This window comes from Macrotis lagotis, chromosome 1, assembly GCF_037893015.1.
Source record: "Macrotis lagotis isolate mMagLag1 chromosome 1, bilby.v1.9.chrom.fasta, whole genome shotgun sequence".
Classification (NCBI taxonomy): Eukaryota; Metazoa; Chordata; class Mammalia; order Peramelemorphia; family Peramelidae; genus Macrotis; species Macrotis lagotis.
In genome coordinates, this window is record NC_133658.1 from 803,699,409 (window position 1) to 803,720,271 (window position 20,863).

At 39.6% G+C, this 20,863-nt stretch overlaps 2 protein-coding genes across 5 annotated transcripts in view; both read left to right on the forward strand.

The window, feature by feature from the left end:
* CAPN5 (calpain 5) overlaps positions 1-20,863 on the forward strand; it is a 157,631-nt gene that overhangs the window by 92,301 nt on the left and 44,467 nt on the right. For all 4 annotated transcript variants that reach the window (XM_074216939.1, XM_074216938.1, XM_074216941.1 and 1 more), the window contains one exon: positions 1-132. In XM_074216939.1, the coding sequence (XP_074073040.1) occupies positions 1-132 (132 nt within the window). The remainder of the gene's footprint in view (positions 133-20,863) is intronic.
* The window catches only part of OMP (olfactory marker protein), a 38,910-nt gene continuing 18,110 nt past the window's right edge, over positions 64-20,863 (forward strand). The window contains exon 1 of the mRNA XM_074216942.1: positions 64-20,863. This exon is cut by the window's right edge and continues 18,110 nt beyond it. The gene's annotated coding sequence lies outside the window, so the exon portion shown is untranslated.

A 20,863-nucleotide genomic window follows, 5' to 3' on the forward strand; every position in this document is an offset into this window, starting at 1 on the left:
GACATCTGTGAGAACCCTCGCCTCTTTGTGGATGGCATCAGTTCTCATGACTTGCACCAGGGCCAGGTGGGAAACTGCTGGTTTGTAGCTGCCTGCTCAGCTCTGGCTTCACGGGAGTCCTTGTGGCAGAAGGTAAGATGGTCTTCAGAGACAATCTGTGCTTGGGCTCCTTTCCTGAAGCAATCTTAGATGTAGCTAAGCTGTGGAGATGGCTGAATGGATAGATAGATAGATAGATAGATAGATGAATGGGTAGGTGAGTGGATGGATAGATGGATGGGGGATAGATAGAGGAAGGAGAATGTAAAGGAAGGAGAAGGTAATTATCAATTATATAGCACCAATTAATATACTAAGTGGTTTACAAATTTATAATATTGAAATATTATCTCATTTGAACCAACCTTGTAAGGTAAGTGCTATTATTATCCTCATTTTACAATGGAAGAAACTGAGTTGAGTGACTTGCCCAAGGTTACCCTACTATGAAGTGTCTGAAGTAAAATTTGAACTCATGTCTTCTTGACTCCAGGTCCAGTGCTCTATCCACTACACTACCCAGTGAATAGATAGATATATAAAAGATGGATGACTAGCTAGATGATGACTTGATGAATAGATGGCTAAATGGATGATGGCCTGATAGGAGGATGGTTAGATGGATAGTTGGCCAGATAATTTATTGAGATGTTATGATGGATCAAGCATTGGGGCCTGGGGGGAGGGGAAGGGGTGATACAAAAATAAAGAAACAAAGCAGACTAAGGAATGAACAGGAAGTAGAGTGAACAACCCAATAAATCTTGCCTGGGCCTGATCTTCATTGCTCATCTGACCATGCTGAATGAATGGATACAGAGTTTGGATGTGGTAAGATATTTGGGAGGAAGCTCAGTGTAGGGAAAAGCTTGCTGAATTTGGATTCAGGGTTTTTTTACCTGACTCTTAACCTCTCTGAGACAGACTTGTGAGGATAAAATAAGAAAATATTTGTAAAGCAATATAAATGCAAGCTAAGAAGTTAGTATGTAAATGTTAGAATATAAAAATATCTAAATAATATATATGAGAGAGTGGACACTGGGATCAGTCAGTCAGTAGACATTTATTAAATACCTGCTTTGGGCCAGGTACCAAGTCCTGGGCACAAGACAGTTCTCTGCCCTCATGGAGCTTATAATCTTTTTTTTTGCAAGGGAGTAGGGTTAAATAACTTGGCCAAGGTCACACATCTAGGTAATTTTAAGTGTCTGAGGTCACATTTGAACTCAGGTCCTCCTGCCTCCAGGGCAGGCACTCTACCTACCACACCACCTTGCTGCCCTATGAACTTACAAACTAATGGGAATGAATATAAATAAACAACTATGGACAAACAAGCTATATATAAGAAATTACCTTCAGAATTGTCCATGGCATGACCTAGCTGTGGATCCCAAGGCTTACTTTTTCTGCACCCCAGTTTGATGCTCCATAAGATAGAAATAATCATACTTGCATTTGAGAGCTTTAGTGGTATAGTTAATATGAGGGTTCAAGTCCTGCCCCCAACACATTGTGACTCTGTGGTCCTGGGCCACAAAGGAGAGCTGGGATTTCACTTCTATTGTGTGATGAAACAAAGGGTAGCATTAATCATTGTTTCAGATTTTAGAGACCATGTAACACAAGCTTCCCAGATGGGGAAATCTAAGACATCGAGAGGTGAAGTCATGAAGCTTCATTATAATAGGACAATAATTATAAAATGGAGGGAAAGTAGAAATTCAGAATTTCAGGGGATCCATTATCCCCTAGTGTTAAGTGGATTTTAGGATGTTTCTGGAAAATGGCATAGGTTCATGAGGTCCAAGGACTTGGAGGATGTGAATTTCAGATAGAATATTCTCCTCACACATGTACCCATTTCAAGGTTCCATGACCTTGAGCTTATCTGGAGCCTCATTTATGTAGGAGAAAGACAGATTGAGGGAGAACTGTAAATAGAAACTGAGGATATATTGATCATTTTGTGAACATTTTGAAAAAAATCATAGAGCTGGAAAGTGAATATTCTAGATATTTGGAGTTCCTTCCTTTGATTTGCCAAGACAATGGGCTATCATGACTAGAACCCTGAATTTGAAGTTAGAGGACTTTGTTTTAAATCTTGCTATGATACTTACTCCCTTTATGTGACTCTGCACAAAAGACTTAAAAATCTCTGGACCTCAGTTTTCCTCATCTATAAAATGGGGAATGGGGGTAGATTAAATAATCTCTGAGTTCACAATTCATCTATCATCCTAAATTAGCAAAGTTTTAAGTGTTTGAACACTGAAAGATGAGGAAATGTTTGCCTTTTGCACGAAAAAAGATAACAGGGGTTTCACGTTGGAAGCAAAGGTAACTTCAGTGACTTTCCCCCCTCTTTTGTTTCTTATGGCCTCCCTTTTTTCCTTTCTCTTTTGTTTCCTTCTGGTCTTTGATCCTAGAGGCTAATATAAATAGGTGTCCCCTGCCCGGAAAAGAAAGCTGAAACCTTTGGGTTATTGCATGTGTACAGAGAAGTGACAGGATTCCATAAGGGAATGATATCTAAACAAAAAAATTGTAAAGCTAGGAGAGTATTTTGCCTCCTAGAAGACACAGAGAGAAAGATCATCAAAAGTGTTGAAGCTATTGGAACATCAAGGCTATAAGGGGTCATATCTGCTCTCTAAGAAGGTTCCTTTGGATGTCAAAATAAGTTGAAGGAAGCATTCAACTTTAGATCTGTGAAAAACCAGATGAAAGTAAATGGTGACTGATAATATCGAGGATGGTATCTATTTGAACCCAGGTGTTTATATTTCCTTTAATTTTCTTCTAATTATATACCATCCTAGTAAATTACAATAATTAGTTATTCTGGTTAATATTTAGGTTCAGGTATTCTTAGTAAAAGATGAGTTTCAAAACACTTCTGTCTCTTTCTCTTAGCAACCCTGCCATTCACCAGCTAGAACCATTGTCCACTTGATGGCAGTATAGTTAGAGGCAATGTAGTACCTCTACACAGGGTGAGAGATTTTCAAAAACAATACACACACAAGTCTATAAACTAGAAGGTAATAAGTAACTTTTTTTAGGTCATTGGGTAGGGAGAGATCACTAAAAAAGGGGAAAACAGATATGATCTTAAGGAGCTAGCACCTGATTGGAATAAGAGGGAAGAGGAATTTATTGGATAGACACGTCAATCAGGTATCTCAGACATGGTATTTCTATGAGCAGAGCTACAGAGCAGAGAGGGGGCAGGACAAGTAGCAGATCAGTTTGAGTAGCCCAATAGTGAAAAGATACTAGGACTTTTTGTGTGAGATATGAGTTCTAATCCTAGCTGTGATATTTATTAGCTGTGATCTTCATCAAATTACCTAACTCTTGGTGGTCTCAGTTCCCTCATCTGAAAAGAATATGATAACATTATCACTACTTATCTCCTAGAGGCATTGTGAGGAAAGCACTTGTAAATTTTAAGATATATGAGTAATATATGTCCATAGAAACAAATCTAAACAATGTTAAATGATTTGAATATGATCACTTATATACAGTGCTTTGTAAATCTTAAAATGCTATATAAATTCTATTGTCATATTCTCAAGGTGGCTAGGGAGGAGAGATATTTTTGGTCTGGGAGGTATTTAAGGCTTTTAGTAATAGTTCAACTTTATATGGAATTTGATATTGCTTATCTCATTTGGTCCTCACAACAAAACGACAGAGTAGCCACAACAGGTATTATTATCTTCATTTTACAAACTGAGGTTTAGAAAGGTTAAGTGACTTGTAGTCACACAGCTAGGAAGTTTCAGAAATTCATACTTAGCTTTCTCCTAATTTCAATTCCATCCATCCATCCATTCCACCTAACACTGAAGTAGCAATTGATTGGTTGTGTGTTGGATTTAATATCAGGAAGAATTGGATTTAAATTCTGTCTCTGAAACTTTAATTGTGACTTGTAATTTTCTAGCCTATATTTGATAGCTCTGTGACTGAGGCAATTTCTCTGAGTCACAATTTCCTCATCTGTAAAATGGGAATAATACCTATAGATGCTACTTCATGCAGTTGTTATAAGACTCTGATGAAATGGTATATGTGAGGTATTTTGCAAACTTTAGTGAACTATGAAGGGGTCATTTTTAATATCCTCCCCCATTCGTTCTTTATACTATGTTGATGCTTATTCGTTATTGTTATCTTTAGTAAACACTTATTGAGCACTGTTGTATGCAAGGCTACATTCTATGGGGGCAGGGAGAAATAAGCTATTACCTTTGCTCTAAAGTTGGGGACACAGGATTGACATGCATAAAAGAGGTTAACAGTGTCTCTGAGGCAGGGCCTAGCAAGTGATAAAAATTCTAAGGAGTATAAGAGTTCTGAAGGATGGTCCTTATTCACTAAAGACTGAGGCCATTAGGGAAGGCTTCCTAGAGGAGGTAAGGAAGTAGGAATAAAGCAGAAGGAAGCAAGGAGAGAGGACAAAAAACCTGGGGTCTAGTGAGCAAAGACTGTCTGGATAGGAGGGTCTTGTACGGATGATATTAAAGATAAGGCACAGTAGGGAAGGAAGTGCAAAATAGAGAGGCCCTTGAATGCCAGGCAAGGGAATTTGGACTTTGTGATTATTGTTTGTCCTTCCTTCTCAAAGAGGAACTAATGACATCAAGAGGCTGATGTCTTGCAAATGAATTAGATTTATATGAGACAAAACATGCAAAGGCACCAGCCTCACTCTCTACTCCAAATTCATCTGAATCCAGGGGCAAGAAATACATCAGCAGGACTGGAGATGTCTCCAGAGGCATTTTGAGACCTTGGTCTTTTTCTTTCTCTGGTCTTGGTTTGTTTGAGGTGAAAATTTAAGGCTAGGTCAAAATGGGACACAAAGATGGTCTAGTTTACCTACTCAAAAAAAAAATCTGTCAGGGAGGAAAGAATCTTGGGGTTTCTGACCAGGACAGAAACAATTGCTGTTTACACTCACTCTGACCCATCAAAACTCAAACAATAACAAGAGAGGCTTGTAATAAAATGTAATAAAATGGAGAGAACTCATGACTGATAATCTGAGCACCAGGTTTGGGCTCAGGAAGACTCATCTTCCCGAGTTCAAATCCAGCCTAAGACATATTTCTTAGCTGTGTGATTCTCACTGAATGACTTGACCCTGACCTAGTATTTTGAACTCCCTAAGACTCTAGTTTCCTCATCTGTAAAATGAGGTTAATACTGTACCACCACTCATTGAATGAGATGGGGAAGAGTCAATGGAAATTGAGCATTGATCAAGCAGGGGAGTGATGTGTCAAGGAGATTATTCTGGTGGCAATTAGTAACAGGGAATTACATTTTAGAATCTCAGAATTGAAGGAATTTCATCCCATACTCTTGGAATCTTCTTTATCTCTAAAGCGCTTCCCATTCCATTTTTTAAAAAATTTTGCTTAAAAAAAATTATGAACTTGAAAGACACGAACGTTTCCTTAGACAAAAAAGAACATAAATATGATTTACATTAAATTATAACTCTATACTGCTTATCTTTTATTTATATTATTTATTAAATTTTATTTTTTAAATTTAATCCCAATATTTCTACATTTGTCTTGGCACACTTTTGAAATTCCTTGGGTTTTTTTCCTGTCTGTTTTTAAAATGTTTCAATGGACTATCTTTTTTCTTCTCTGTCTCCTAAACATTCTTCTCCCTTCCATTAATAAACTTCTTTTGTAGGCTGTTCCATTTTAAGATACCTCTAGTAGTAAGGAACTTTTTCTTTCATTTTCCCTTAAAATCACCTTTCTGCACTATCTGCTTGTAATTCTAGAGGGCGGCCAAATTGTATTAAATATAATTTGTCTTCCATGGAACAGTCTTTTTAATACTTGACAATTTAGATTTGTAGACTGTTAGATTTGAAAGGGACCTTTAAGATTATCAAGTTCAACCCATTAATTTTACTATTTACTATTACAAAAGGCAAATGACTGGTTTACTGTCTCATATCTAGGAAGTGGCAGGGTCAGAATCTGATTCCAGATCTTCTGACTCCCAAGTAAAATGTTCTTTCTACTCTGCAGACAGAGTAAGAATAGAAGAAAGTGGGCTAGAGATTAATTAAAAGCTTCCTCAATCTTCATAAAGGTCCCTTTGGTTATACTATAGCTTTAATTAATTATTTAATGAGCAACTTAACTATATCAGTTCCTGAAGGAGACAAAAATGAAAAAAACATAGGTCCTGTCCTCAAGCACTGTACAATATGGTGAGGAAGATAAGACATAGACGCAAATACCATGGTAGAATGTTTTATGGGACCTAAGAGAAGAATAAACAAAGTCTTGTTGGGGTTAATGGTTGGAGAGATTATTTATAACTGAGGGGTCAGTGGGATCAGGGAGTGCTTTCTGGAGGAAGAGTCACCTGGGCTGGGCCTTGATAGATGGATTTGAAGTCCAATGGCAAGCATTGGAGGAGTAAGGCTATTTTAGGCAGGACAAGTTGAGCCAAAGGCCATGAGAAAAATTCACTGGGGTGAGTGATAGGGTCAGGGTTGGACAGAACTAATGCTGTTAGGTGTGACTATAGAATGAAAGGAAATAAGCAGTGTTGGGTCCAAATGTTAGGCCTTGAATGCTACCTTAGAGAATCTGGACTTTATCATTCAGGCAGTCAAGGGCCACTGAAGGATTTTGAGAAAATGGGTATGTAAATAAGAATAAGGATTCGGGAAGAACAGTCTGGCAGGCTATGCAGAAGGCTTTAAAGGGTGTGGAAACTACACACTTGTTCTTTATTTCTTTTTTTTCTTTTTAGCTAACTGGTGCCTTGTCTTGTATTCTTTTTTTTTTAACTTAAAGACTTTATTTATTTTGAGTTTTACAATTTCCCCCCCTAATCTTGCTTCTACCCCACCCCACAGAAGGCAGTCTGTTAGTCTTTACATTGTTTCCGTGGTATACACTGATCCAAATTGAATGTGATGAGAGAGAAATCATATCCTTAAGAAAGAAACATAAAGTATAAGAGATAGCAAGATCAGATAATCAGAGATCATTTTTCCTTAAATTAAAGCGAATAGGGGCAGCTAGGTGGCGCAGTGGATAAAGTACCGGCCCTGGAGTCAGGAGTACCTGGGTTCAAATCTGGTCTCAGACACTTAATAATTACCTAGCTGTGTGGCCTTGGGCAAGCCACTTAACCCCATTTGCCTTGCAAAAAAAAAAAAACCTAAAAAAAAAACAAATTAAAGGGAATAGTCCTTGGTCTTTGTTCAAACTCCACAATTCTTTCTCTGGATACAGCTGGTATTCTCCATTGCAGATAGTCCCAAATTGTGTCTGATTGTTGCACTGATGGAATGAGTGAGTCCATCAAGGTTGATCATCACCCCCATGCTGCTGTTAGGGTGTACAGTGTTGTTGTCTTGTGTTCTTGCAGAGCTGCTGGTCAAGGAGAGGGGTTTGGATTGTGGTCATTGAAAGAGGGAAAAGCTGGCCCATGGACCAGGCATTTCCTGTCTTTTTGTTTCTTCTGAAACCTGGCCAGAATGTATGGGAGTTTGGAATGTTTACAGGCTTCAGACTGAATTAGGGACATAGGAGAAGTTGTGTGTGGAGGAGAGTTAGGTGGACCTTCTTTAGAAGCTTTGGCCACAAGCCCAGATTTCAACTAGTTCAGTTCAATGAAAGCTGTTTTGAACTTGGTAGTTTTCCCTTCTGGGCCTCATTTTTAAGCATCTTGTTCTATGTTCTAATCTTCTATATTTTAAGGCCCTTTTCAGGTCTAACATTCTGTATTCTGAGGTTTTTCCCATCTCTGACTAAGATCCTTTCTAACTCTGACATATTGTGTTCTAAGGTTTCTTTCAGCTCTGACATTCTCTGATTTCGCAGCCCCTGTGATACACTAATCTGATCAAGGCATCCCAGTGAAACATTTCCTTTCTGCTTGGAATCTAACAATGTTGAAGGATCTTCCTTGCTTCCTTCCTTCTCTCCCTCCTTCATCTTCCTCCCTCCCTTCCTCCTTTCTTCTTTCCTGCCCTTCCACTTTTCTTCTTCCCTCACTCCCCTCCCTTACCCTCTCCTACCCACCTTCCTCCCCTCTTCTTTCCCTCTCTCCCTCCTCTCCTTCCTTTCTCCCCTCCTCCCTTTCCCCTCCATTCCTCCCTCCTCCCTCCCTCCTTCCTCCTTTCCTCCCTCTCTCTCTCCCCCCTTTTCCCCCTCCTTTCCTCCCTGCCTTCCTTCCTCCTTCCTTTCCTGTTAAGAAAGTATTCTTGCCTAGAAAACCCTCCACAGTGCCATTATATATCTCTGAAAGGCCTAGAGAGGTTGTGTCTGCCTCCTGTGAAGGACAGCATAGTATAGTAGAAAAACTTTTAATTTGGATCTTGAAGAAAGTTAGGTTCAAATCCCTCCATTGATACTGTGTGAGTGTGGGCAAGCCACTTGACCTCGCTCACCTAAATTTACTAATCCAGAAGTATGAGAATAATATCAGTGGTAGCTCTTTGTAAGGCTGTTGTGAGTTGCCATGGGAAATCAGGTCCACAAAATTCTCTGCCACTCTTAAAGTGATTCTTTGGATATCCAAGTCTCTTTCCCTTTCCTGTTCTGTGGCTTATGTTAGGCCAATAGTTTTTCTTCTCTGTGTCTCAGTTTACCTGCCTATGAATGTCTCAGAGCAGGATGTTTGTGGATTTTTAGCATTTAAAACCATTCACCAAAACTCCAGACCACACTATATATAGGAAGAGGGACCACACAATGACAGAACAAACACTGGAGCCTTCAGACTGGTCTCAGGGGATTAGAGGTTATTCTTCAAAAAGGATCAAATTCTTTACAGGGAAGCTGTAATTCCTAATCTATCTTTTGAGAAGGAGGGGATGGGGTGGGAGGAGGAAGATTTATATGCTTTCCGTGGAAGAGATTGCTGTCCTTCCAGTGTCCAGAAGAGGGCATAAAGATGGAGAGAGAACACTGATTTTGGAGTAAGGATATCTAGTGGGGTTTTTTTTTTCCCCAACTGAAATTTTATTTATCATTCTAATTTCAACCAAAGGTAGTTTTTCAACATTCATACATTTGAAAGTTTATAAATTCCACATTTTTCTACCACCCTCCCTTCCCTTCTCTCCCACCCTACGGTGACAAATAGGTAGAAGTTGCACATGTACAATCATGTTTTTACATATGGAGGTATAGTTTTGCCCCTTACTAGTTGGGTGATTTTGGACATATTCCTCTCCTCCCTTTGAACTAGTTTCTTCATTTGAAAATGAAGAAAATATTACTTGCACAAACAGGACTTTGTAAACAAAAAGGACTTTTATAAACCACCAAGTGCTGTACAGATGAATTATCATCACTGGCTCCCTATTGCCCCCAGAAAAAAACACAGGCTCCTTTGCTTGGCATTCAAGACCTATTAGAAACTACTATTACATTACAAAATTTTATTATTCTTATCTCATATTACTCTTTTCATGGTTCCACAATCCATTTAAACTGACTTACTCATTGCTTCGGAATTACCTCTGTATTTTTTGATCAAACTTCCTTTTTTTTTAAAATGACATTCTATTCATGCTTTGATGATGTTATTGTTGTTCATTTGCTTCAGGCATATCTGACTCTTGTGATCCCATTTGGGGTTTTCTTCTAAAGATACCAGAAAAGTTTAACATTTACTTCTCCAGTTCATTTTATAGAGGGGGAAACAGAGACAAATAGAGTTAGGTGACTTGCCCAGGGTCACATAGTTAGTAAATATTTGAAGCATAGAGCTATACAGCAATGAGCTAAACCACAGATCTATGCAGCAATGAACTAAATCATCAATCTACACAGCAATGAATTGGACCATAGAGCTAGAGAACTATGGGCTGGAGCACAGACCTACCCAGAAGTGAGCTAGATCATAGATCACAGAGCTGGGCCACAGCAATGAGCTGGACTGTGTAGATCTACACATCAATGAGCTACACCATCTGAACTCGGATCTTCCTGATTCCAGGCCCAGTACTCCACTGTATCACCTACCTGCCCTCCTGTTTTGATAACTCCATTCCAATTCCATCTCCTCTGAGAAACTTTCCCCAAGCCTCCATTTGAAAGAGTTTTTAACCAACTGATGCCTCACATAACATGTTGATTGTCCTCTAATGGATTTATATCTTATTGTGCATTATATAGTTTGCAATTTGTCCTATTCCTCTGCTAGAATATTGGAGAACTCCCTAAAGGCCCTGAATGTTTTATCTGAATTCAAATCTTATCTCAGTTAATAATGTTTGTCCTTCATTATTATTTTTTTTAAATAAATTGCTTTATCCATCATGACTTTAACAGCTTTTTTTTTGCAAGGCAATGGGGTTAAGTGACTTTCCCAAGGTCACACAGCTAGGTAATTATTAAGTATCTGAAGCTAGATTTGAACTTGGGTCCTCCTGACTCCAGGACCAGTGCTCTAACCCTTGTCCTTCATTATTGAAGAAGACCACAACATCAGGGAAGTGATGCCATGACAAGCACATGACTTGGATTTGAGTAAGGGGGTTCTGTGCTAAGAAACCATACTCACTTTCTCCTCCAGAGCCATCTGGATTAAGTAGCCAGATATGAGTCAGGACTGGAAAAGCAAAGTATTTAAGCTCTCTGTGAGAGTGTTGGGAATTAATGGACTCTAAGCCCCTTTTCAGTGAAATCTAGGATCTAGCTCATAGCTGTGTAGCTCTTTGGTCTAGCTCATTGCTGTGTAGACCTGTGATCTAGCTTAGTGCTGTGTAGATCTATAATCCAGCTAATTGCTGTGTAGACAATGTAGCTTTTTGTTGAATTCAGTGGAGCTGAATTTTCCAATCTTACTCTTCCTGTTTCTGGCAGGGCAATTTCCTCTCTGTCTTTTTGGCAGTACTTAAGTATCACCTCTTCCTTGAAGTCTTTCTCAATGTCATCAGTCCATTCTGTAAGAGACTGAAATGAATATAGTATGAGGGGGGGGGCACGATACATTTAACCCTGTTTAACCTGGAGTCAGGAGTTTTGATACACAATGTATCCTTTCCAGAACTTTTTGGAATGTAATTATTTGTATGTTTGTTTGTATGTTGTTTCCCTTTTTCCCTGTCCTCCCTCTGACTGTGAGAAGGCAGGGATCTGATTTTGCCTTCCTTGGTGTCCCTAGTAGGCTCTTAATAGCACAAAGATGTGTAACCATGAGAAAGGCTAAACATATTTCCCCAATGGCACCTTTTACCTCACCAGGATACTTTGAGGAAACCATTACAAACACTATAAAAATGGTAGTGGATACTTCCTACCTCATAAGAAGAGTCCAGGATGCCATTGTTTCTTTCCATAGAGAGCAGATCCAAACCAGTGGCTTTCTATGAACATGAGACATTTTCCCCCCACTGGAGAGAATGTTTTGGGGACTGGAAGACTGTCCTATACAGAAAAAAGATGTTTTTTGTGATTTTTAATGCTTTTGTAAGTGGTGCCCTCCAGTGGTGTGCTGTGGAAACAAAACTTTTTACTCTGCAAACTATCAGTCTATAGAAAGTCTGTTGTCACTGTAGTGTAGAGCCTAGAACTGAAAAGAAACTAAGGGTCCCCTCCAGCATGCCACCTCTTAGTGGGGCTTTTATAAATTTTTGCTTAGTGACTGATTGATTGAGTAACTTAGAAGAACTCAATCTTCCTGAGGCAAAAGGACTCACAATTTTCCAGGGATCCACACAAGGGTGCGTTAGAGACTGTCTCATCCTGAGCCAGTAAGTTTCATCTTGAAAATTATAAAATCCTCCAAACAAGGTAATTGATTTATTCTTTTACCAAACACCAGGACTTAAGAGGGTGATGGAAAAAAATGCTAATAATGAAGATTAAATTTAAAAATGTGTCATACATATCCCCCCCGCCCCAGAAATCCTGCTATTAAATATTTACTAGTACACTGATGGATCACCATGGTTTTATCCTAGTGGGAACAAGGTAGCTCATAGTTTTTCCCCCTAATATACTTACCTGCACTTCATCTTGAACTTTTTCGCATCTCTAAGCCTTGCTATCCTGTGACTCCATTGCTAGGCATTTCTCTTTTTGAATAACATGCATCTTCACGGGGTCTACCAGAGTTTGTGTTCCTCTGATATAAACTTCAAGGATACCAAGGTCACCTCCATGACATGATAAGACTAAAGCTTTGCAGGAGACTGAGAACAAGTGATTAGGTCTAATTGCTAAGTAATGTGGCCTAGAGGATTAATCAAAGGAGCTCGGGGGTTTTGAGAAGACTGGAGGAGAGATTATAAGGGACATAATAGTTGTCTTAAGTTATCTGAAAGTTTGTTCTGGGGAAGAGGGATTAAACTTGGTTTGTCTGACCCCAAAGGCTAGGATCAGGACTAGCCAGAGAGAAGTCACAGGGAAAATAACTCTGGTTCAAGTAAGGAAGATCTTTCTATACCTAAGCTGTCCAACAAAGTAATGCTCCCTCTTTGATAAATATTGAACTCCCCATCATTGGATGTGTTCAAGCAGAGGTTAGATGATCACCTGATAGGCAAGTTGGGAGGGGGAATTCTTTCTTTGGGAGGGAGGTTGGACTAAATGAGTTCTTAAGCTTTTTTGGTTTCATAGACTACCTTGGCAGTAGTGAAGCCTGGTTTCGCCCATATTCATAATGAAAGGAAATGCTAAATTTAAATTAGAAATTAGTGTAAATAAAGATAGATTTTTTTTTCCTCAACCCAAGAAATTTGTCCATGGACTCCTAAAAGATCCATCAACCTCATGTTAACAACATTTAAACTAGATGCCCTCTGAGGTCAGTCTCAGATCCTTGAACCTAAACTCGTCATAGGAATTCAAAAGTGGGAGAGAGGTCATTGTAGACCAGTATAGTTGGGGGCAGCTCCCCAGAGATTCTGGGGTCAAGGTTCTTTTTTTAGGTTTTTGCTAGGCAATGGGGTTAAGTGGCTTGCCCAAGGCCACACAGCTAGGTAATTATTAAGTGTCTGAGGCCAGATTTGAACTCACTCCTGACTCCAGGGCAGGTGCTCTATCCACTGCGCCACCTAGATGCCCCGAGGGTTCATTTTTACTATGCTAGAGTGGTTACCTTAAATTTATCACACTTTCCTCTTAAGGAAAAATTAAATGATTTATCTATCTTTTCACATAATTAAACTTGGGGGGTAGGATTTGAACCTATCTTCTGGCTCTGACTGCTCTTTCTACTACTTCACAAAGAAATAGGAAAGATGAAGTGACAAATTGGAAAAATGGAGAGAACAGGTATATGGAATAGAAAGTAGCAATTCATATCATTCTTTTGCAAAAAGTTTTTCTTTCTTCCCATCCCCAGTCCCAGATACTAGTGTCTTCCCCTCCTAAGATTACTTTCCATCTACTCTATATAGATCTAACACATTGTATTTATTTACATGCTGTCTTTCTTACTGGAATATATATTTCTTGAGGGTATAGGCTTCCAACTATCTAATATCCATTCCCTTTCTCATGTTCTAAGTGTTTTAGAATTTCCAGCTCTCACATTCAATTTTATGATGGCACTATGATGATAATAAGAAAAACAAAAAGCTAATCTCTGCCCTCAGGGAGCTTACGGGCTAATGGAGGAAGGCTTTATACAAAAGGAAGTTGAAAAGGATGGGGAGTGGCAACAAAGAGTACCTATCTGGTAGCATGATGGTGATGAAGGAGTATAAACCAAGCAGAGCACCTGATGGCATGTGGGAGTGAGAAGATTTTTTTTTTTACTCTACAGTCTAACCCTCCAATTAAAGGAACAGAAACAATTGAGGGTACTTATGAGGTTTGAGTACCAAAGTTGAAGCATTCTCCATGATGATGATGATCTTCCTGGTGATAAGTTTATTCCAGAGTTGGGATGATGGTGATGATGATGATAGTGGTGATGGTGATGAAAGTGATGATGGCAGCAGTGCTGGTGGAGAAGTCAAGCCAAGCAGAGCAACTGGCAGTGAATGAAGAAAAGAAAAAAGTTGGGGACCAGGAAAGGAAGATGATATATAAAAGCAACTTGAAAAGGTAGGAAAGAGCCTGGTAGAGAAAGTCTGGAGAGCCAAGAATATATTTGGAGAGAAATGAAGATAAGATTGACCTCAGCATCTTCCTTAAAGTAAAGATTCTGGGAGGAAGCATACATTCAGAGAGAGAGAGAGAGAGAGAGAGATCAAAAAGATGGAGGGTATTTCCAAATGTGTAAAGTCTAGGAATTTGTGAGCTTTCTAGGGTGAAGAAATTTTGATAAGTCCAGAAAGTACATTCTGGAGAGTAAGAGAGAGTAAAATTAAATTGGAGTTAATAGACTTGCTTTCTAGTGCATGTATAGAGACTTCATGTGAGATTTTTGACACTTGGTCTAGATTGAGCCTAGGAACAAATCAGAGCTCAGCTGGGGATGAGGTCAGGATCTAGGGTCAAGGTCAGGGCCTGTGGTCAAGGGCATGCTTAGTCTGTGGCTGGCATCAAACATTTTTCTGCCTGGGATCATTGCCAGAGTTCAGCCTACAGTCAGAGTTAGGGTCTAGTTTGGAACCCGAGTCCCAGAGCTCAGTGGGAAATTGAATTTGGAACCAAAACATCTGAATTCACAACTCATCCAGTCTAAGAACAGAGGTAAAAGGGTATCCATATCAAGGAAATAATAGAAAGGCAAAGTGGCCCCATTTTACACTTAAGACAACAAAAGGCCAGAGGTTTTAAATGACTTTTCCTAACCCAGCAAAGATGGAAATCAATTTTTTTGTCTTGACCTTATTTTTAAGGGCTTCTAATCCTAGTCTCAGAAAAAACAAATCCATAACTTCAGAGTCACCAGACCCATGGCTCCCATTAATATGCATAGAGCAGAAAGTAAAATCGAGAGGCCTGGACATGAATCTGTTCAAAGGCATTGATGTCTCTTGGCTGTTATCTGCATAATTTAATTATTTCTTTTCTGCCAGAAGCTAAGGGACTCCTTGGCTCCCCCCTACACAGCTGCTACTGATGTCATGGAGTGGGAGCCTCTGGCCAGGGAGGGAGAAAGGCAGATATATGAAATCATCTTCAGTCTTCCTATCATCTCATAGGCTGCTGGAGTGAGAGCTGAAAAGAACGTTGGAAGGCATCTCTTTCAACCCTTTCATTTGATAAAGCAACTGGAACTCAGGGAAATTGGGTGACTGTCCCAAATTGCACAGGAGGTAGTCATCGGAGGTGGGATATGAATCCAAGTTTTAGCTTTCTTCCTTTTCAGGTTGCCTTCCTGACCTTCCCAAATTAGTATTTTCTTTCATTCTCCCCCACCCCAACCTCCCTTCTTTTCAGCTTCCTTTTCTGTGCTACCTTCCCCCAATACATGGTAAAGTCTTGAGGGGTGGGAAGTTCCCTCTGCTTATATGTGTATATATGTAGCTCAGCACCTAGGAAGCTTGCTGACTTGTCTTTACTTGGCTAGACTTGTCCTGCTTGGATCCAGAGACCAGAGGCAAGAACTAGAAACAATGGGAAGGAATTTGCAAAATGACAGATTTAGGCTCCATATAAAACATTTCCTAAAACTAGAGCTTGGGGCAGGCATTATGGTTTCTGTGGTCCTCCATTTAGCATTTAAAGTCTTTCACAATGTAGCCCTAATCTAATCTTTCCAGCCTTATTCCACATTCCTCCCATTCACACAGATCTGCCACCATTTTTGTACCCCTCACACACAGGTCATCTTTTCTCTCCATGACACTGCACTGGCTGGTACATGTAATATTCTGTACCCATTTTTTTCTCTACTCCCTACCATCTTTCCAATCTTTTTATCAACCTTGTTCTACTTTTGGACTTGTTCAAGTTGTTTCAATCATATCTGAGACCCCTATTTGGGGTTTTCTTGACAAAGAAACTAGAATGATTTGCTATTTCCTTTTCCAGGCCATTTTACAAATAAGTAAACTGAGGCAAACAGGATTAAGTGACTTGCCTAGGGTCATACAGCTAGTAAGTATCTGAGGCCATATTTGAACTCACGTCTTTCTGACTAAGCTCTATTCACTGTGTCACCTGGCTTTGGGATACTTGGCTTCATTAAAAGAGCATTGAGTTGGGAATTATAGGTTCTACTCCTGGCTCTAAGTGAACTTAAACTTGTGGGTCTCACTTTTCTCATTGGTAAGAAGCCTCAACTCCAATATTCTATATCCAACAGTCTAAGGTAACTTCTAACTCTGACATGGTATGTCCTTTAGTCTAATGTTTTCCTACTTTGATGGTCTATATCCTATGTAGCAATCTACAGCCTTCCAGTTTTGACAATGGGTATCCTATTGTCTTAGTATGCATTCTGTGCCTGATGTTTTGTGTCCTATAACCTATAAACTATGCCTTCTAGAGTTGATGTTCTTTGCTCTCTGATCACACTCTGTTATTAGGATGTTTTGGGTAGGGCCTTGAATATATAAAATGAAGTTCACTAATTGCTCTGTTTCTCCCTAGACTCCATTACCCCCACTCCACCCAGATGACTGGGACACTGGCAGAAGCTGGGAGCCTTCAGGGAGCTCATTATCCCCAACTCCAACCTGCCCCTGCTCACTCTACTATCCCCTAACGACTTGGGTGTGTTTGTTGCCACCCAACATTTTCCAACCTGTTTGCCCTCCTTAGGGAAAAAACTCTTGAAATCCTTTATTATCCAGAGGAGGGGGTATGGGTTCCAAAGCACAAATCTGCCCTACCATTTGGAGTCACTACCACCATCTACTTTGGCAAATGTGGTTGGGATGTGATTAATGGAAAGGCTGTACATTGCACTCAGTATATTATCAAATCCCACACATCCTAAAAGGCCATTTTTTCCAGGAAGTCTGACTTAATAACTGGCCCATCATCCCCTCTTTCTCTGACACTTTACTGCCCTTATTGGTTCTTTTTTCTAGTAAATAGGCTGTGGTTTGCGTGTAGATTCGTAGATCCTGCAGCCAGAGAATATCAGAGTTAACAGAGACATTAGAAGGTTAATGTTATAACATTAATTAAAAAGGGAGGGACTTTAAAACAAAGAACTTTAAAACATTCACTCTCAGCTGGGGATGGATCATAGAAGAGAAAAGGCAGAACTAGAACATATTGTTAGAGTAGGAAAGAAAACGATTTCAAGGTTATTTCATCCCTTCACTTTAGAAATGAGGAAAATGAAACCCAGAGAAGGGAAATTACTTGCCTCTAACAGCTTCATAATTTTCAGCTATCATTGCCTGTATAGACTCTAAGCTGATTGAGGAATAAGAGGTTACACAATATATAGTCGAAGGGGTCCTAATCTCAAGATAAAATTTTAAATGAATAATAAACTATATAGTATTACAAAGAAAATTAATTATATTGAAATATAGTTATCAGATTAAAAAAAAACAAATGCCTGGATCCTAGATTAGGAAACTCTGCTGTGTATAACATAGTTTTTTTTTTTTTAAGATTTTCTAAGGCAATGGGGTTAAGTGGCTTGCCCAAGGCCACATGGCGAGGTAATTATTAAGTGTCTGAGGCTGGATTTGAACTCAGGTACTCCTGACTCCAAGGCCAGTACTCTATCCACTGTGCCACCTAGCCACCCCCGTGTATAACATAGTCTTCACAATTTCCTGTGGCCAAAAACTTCAGCTTCATTTGGGCAACCTTGAGGTAAGCTTCTCTGAGATTATTCAGACTGGTCTTCAAACAAGAGACATCCAGGTCATTACTGGATTCATATTTGAAACCTTTCCAGTGTCATGAAATCTCAGTGTTCCCCCCTACATGATATCAGAGAGCATAATGGTACAGCTCCATGATAGGGACCTCAATAGAAGCCATAAACATGAATATTATTCAAAATGCAAGAATTTACTGATTATGGAACAATTTGAGATGCTATCCCTTCTTTTCCCACCTTCCAACTAGAAATTGAGAGTAGGCTATATTGTTTTGAGTTCAGTCTTTTAATAATTCACTTTCTCCCTCTTCCTCCCATGTCCCCCTCTTTTTATCTCTATCCTTTTTTTCTCCCCTCCCTTCCCCTTTCCCTGCTTTCCTTGTCTTTCTCCCACCTCTTTTTCTTTCCCTCTTCCTACCTTCCTTTTTCTTCCTTTCTCTCCTTTTTCTTCCTTTTTCCTTTCCCTCTCTATCATTTTCCTTTTATTTCTCCCCTCTCTGCTCCTTCCTTCATTCTATTTTTATCTTCTATCTCTGTCCTTCTTTCTGTCCCCTCCTTCTTTACTACTTCTCCTCCCCTCCTTTCTCTTCACTTTAATCCCTCTGTTCTCATTTCCTCCTTTCCTTTATCCCTTCCTTTTCCGCTCCCTCCCTCTCCCTTTCTTGCTCTGGATTTAGCTCCCCACACTATTCATCTGTTTTCTATTTCCTCTTCTCTGGGGATGAGCTGAAAGGATGTTGTTTGGGAAGTGGTTTCCTCTGAGAAGTGACCTGCTCACTATTCTATCAGTACAAACAAACACATGCGTGCACGCGCGCGCACACACACACACACACACACACACACACATTGTCACTCTCCCTGGGGTCTAGGGCAAGACTCATATTGTCAGGTGGCAGCCCTTTCTGACACGTTCCTCTTAGTATTGAGATTGTCTCTGAGGGTTTAATCAAACATAGAAGACAGTAACAATTTACCATTCAATGCATCATGGAGGAAATTAAGACTCAGACTTTTAATGTCTCACATCAGGTTTGTGGTAGACTTAGGTCTAAACTCATGGTCCCAGGTTTTTGTTCCACCCCCTCCCTACTTTCATCCCTTCTTAGAGCCTTTTCTATAATTTCCTCATGCTGATTAAATCACTTATATATCTTAGTGAAAGAAAAAGAAAGATAGATGCTTCTGCCAGATAAGGAGAAAAGAATTAAGAACGAACAATTTTTTCCTTTTCTCTCCCTTGGCAATGGGTAGGCAAAATTGCTCCTAAGCTTTTCCAGGTCTAAACCCTAGACTATGGGGCAGGGAGGTCAGGAGACTTGGCTCTGCCACTTAACTTTCTATATGAGCTCAGCCAGAGAGGATTTGTTAATATGTTTGCAAACAGTTGTTACTCTATGGGTCTATGTTCTATTCAGGAAGAAGTCTAGGCTCTGGAACCTGCTTCACCATAGTACCCAGGCCAGTACAATAGAAAAAGAGGCTGATCCTCACAAGGCCTGGGGTCAAGAACCAGAAAAATTTCACTCAGGGCTTCAATATCCTCTTTTATAGATAAATGTTAATACATCTTAATGAAAGGAATTTGTAAAGCTTAAAGGACTATAGAATTGGGCAACATTCTTATTTTCATCATCATTTTTAAATGTCTCCCAACATCCCTAACAGCTCAGGATGCTGTCCTTGAGAGGAGATATTCTAGGGACTCTGAGCAGAGACTGAGATAGGGTGATAACTTTTCCATTCATGCCCTCCATGACTTCCCCTAAAAATTTCAGGTAGGTGCCTTGAAGAGGTTTTCACAAAAAAACTATTATTGGAATGACCAGCTCTAAACCTGCTAGAGACAGCATGGTGCTGGGACACCTGGATATGGAGGAATCCAGGGTCACCATTCTTGTTCTGCTCCTTAATATTCCATTTGATTGAATTCAGCATATTTTTCCTACTATGTGCAAAGCAATGTGACAAGAGGTTGAAGGAACCAAGACAGAAATGAAACAGTCCTTGCCCTTAAGGACCTTACAATCTAATAAGGATCTACAATGTAAAAAAGTATTTTATTGTTTAGTCCTGTCAGTTGCATTGGACTTTTTGTGACCTCATTTGGATTTTCTTGGCAGATATCCTGGAGGAGTTTGATGTTTCCTTTTCCAGTTCATTTTACAGATAAGGAAACTGAGGTAAACAGGGTTAAGTGACTTGACCAGGGTCACACAGCTAGTTAAGTGCCTCAGGCCAGATTAGAATTTAGGAAGATGATTCTTCCTGATTCCAGGCCTGGTGATCTATTCATTGCTTCCCCCAGAAATTAGTCCAAAGTGAACTATGGAAGGAGAAGGAGTTAACAACTAAGAGAATCACTGAAAACTTTACAGATGGAGTACTGTCTGAACTGAGTTTTGAAGGAAGACAAAAATTCTGAAAGATGATGAGGAGGGAGTACATTCTGGGCACTGGAAGTGGAATGTCAAGGTCAGGAAACAACTGAAACATGGGGGCTTGCTGAAGGTAGAGCACAATAAAGGAAATAATGTGAAATAAGACTATGGGAGCAGGGGTGGGACTGAGGTACAGATCAAACCTACTTACTAAACTGAGGAATCTATATTTTATTCTATGAACAATAAGAAGTTTTTGAGCAGAGGTATGGCATGTTCACAACTGTGTCTTGGGAAAAGCATTCTAGATTTTAGCATCTGAGTGGAGGATAGATTCGAGAGAAGAGACAGAAACCCAATTAGGAGATTATCTCAGTGGTCCAGGCAAGAAGAATGATGAAGATCTGAAATATGATGATGAGTATAGAGACAAAACTGACCATATTTTTTAAGTGATCAGATTAGTTGAGTATCAGGGGAAGGAAGGAGGAAAGGGAGGGAAAAAGGAAAGTGTTTGCTATCACTGCCCTCTCAAGGAGCTTATATTCTAATAGGCGATATATATCTGAAAAGGTAAGTGAGATGAAGACAACCAATGTGGGGACATGGTTTTTGAAGTTCATAGAGTCAGGAACTAACCCAGGAAAAGAATAAAATCTCGATAAAATGGAGGCTTCCAGAGGAACCTACGAATGGGAAAAGAGGAGTGGACCTTGTGGAAGGATATT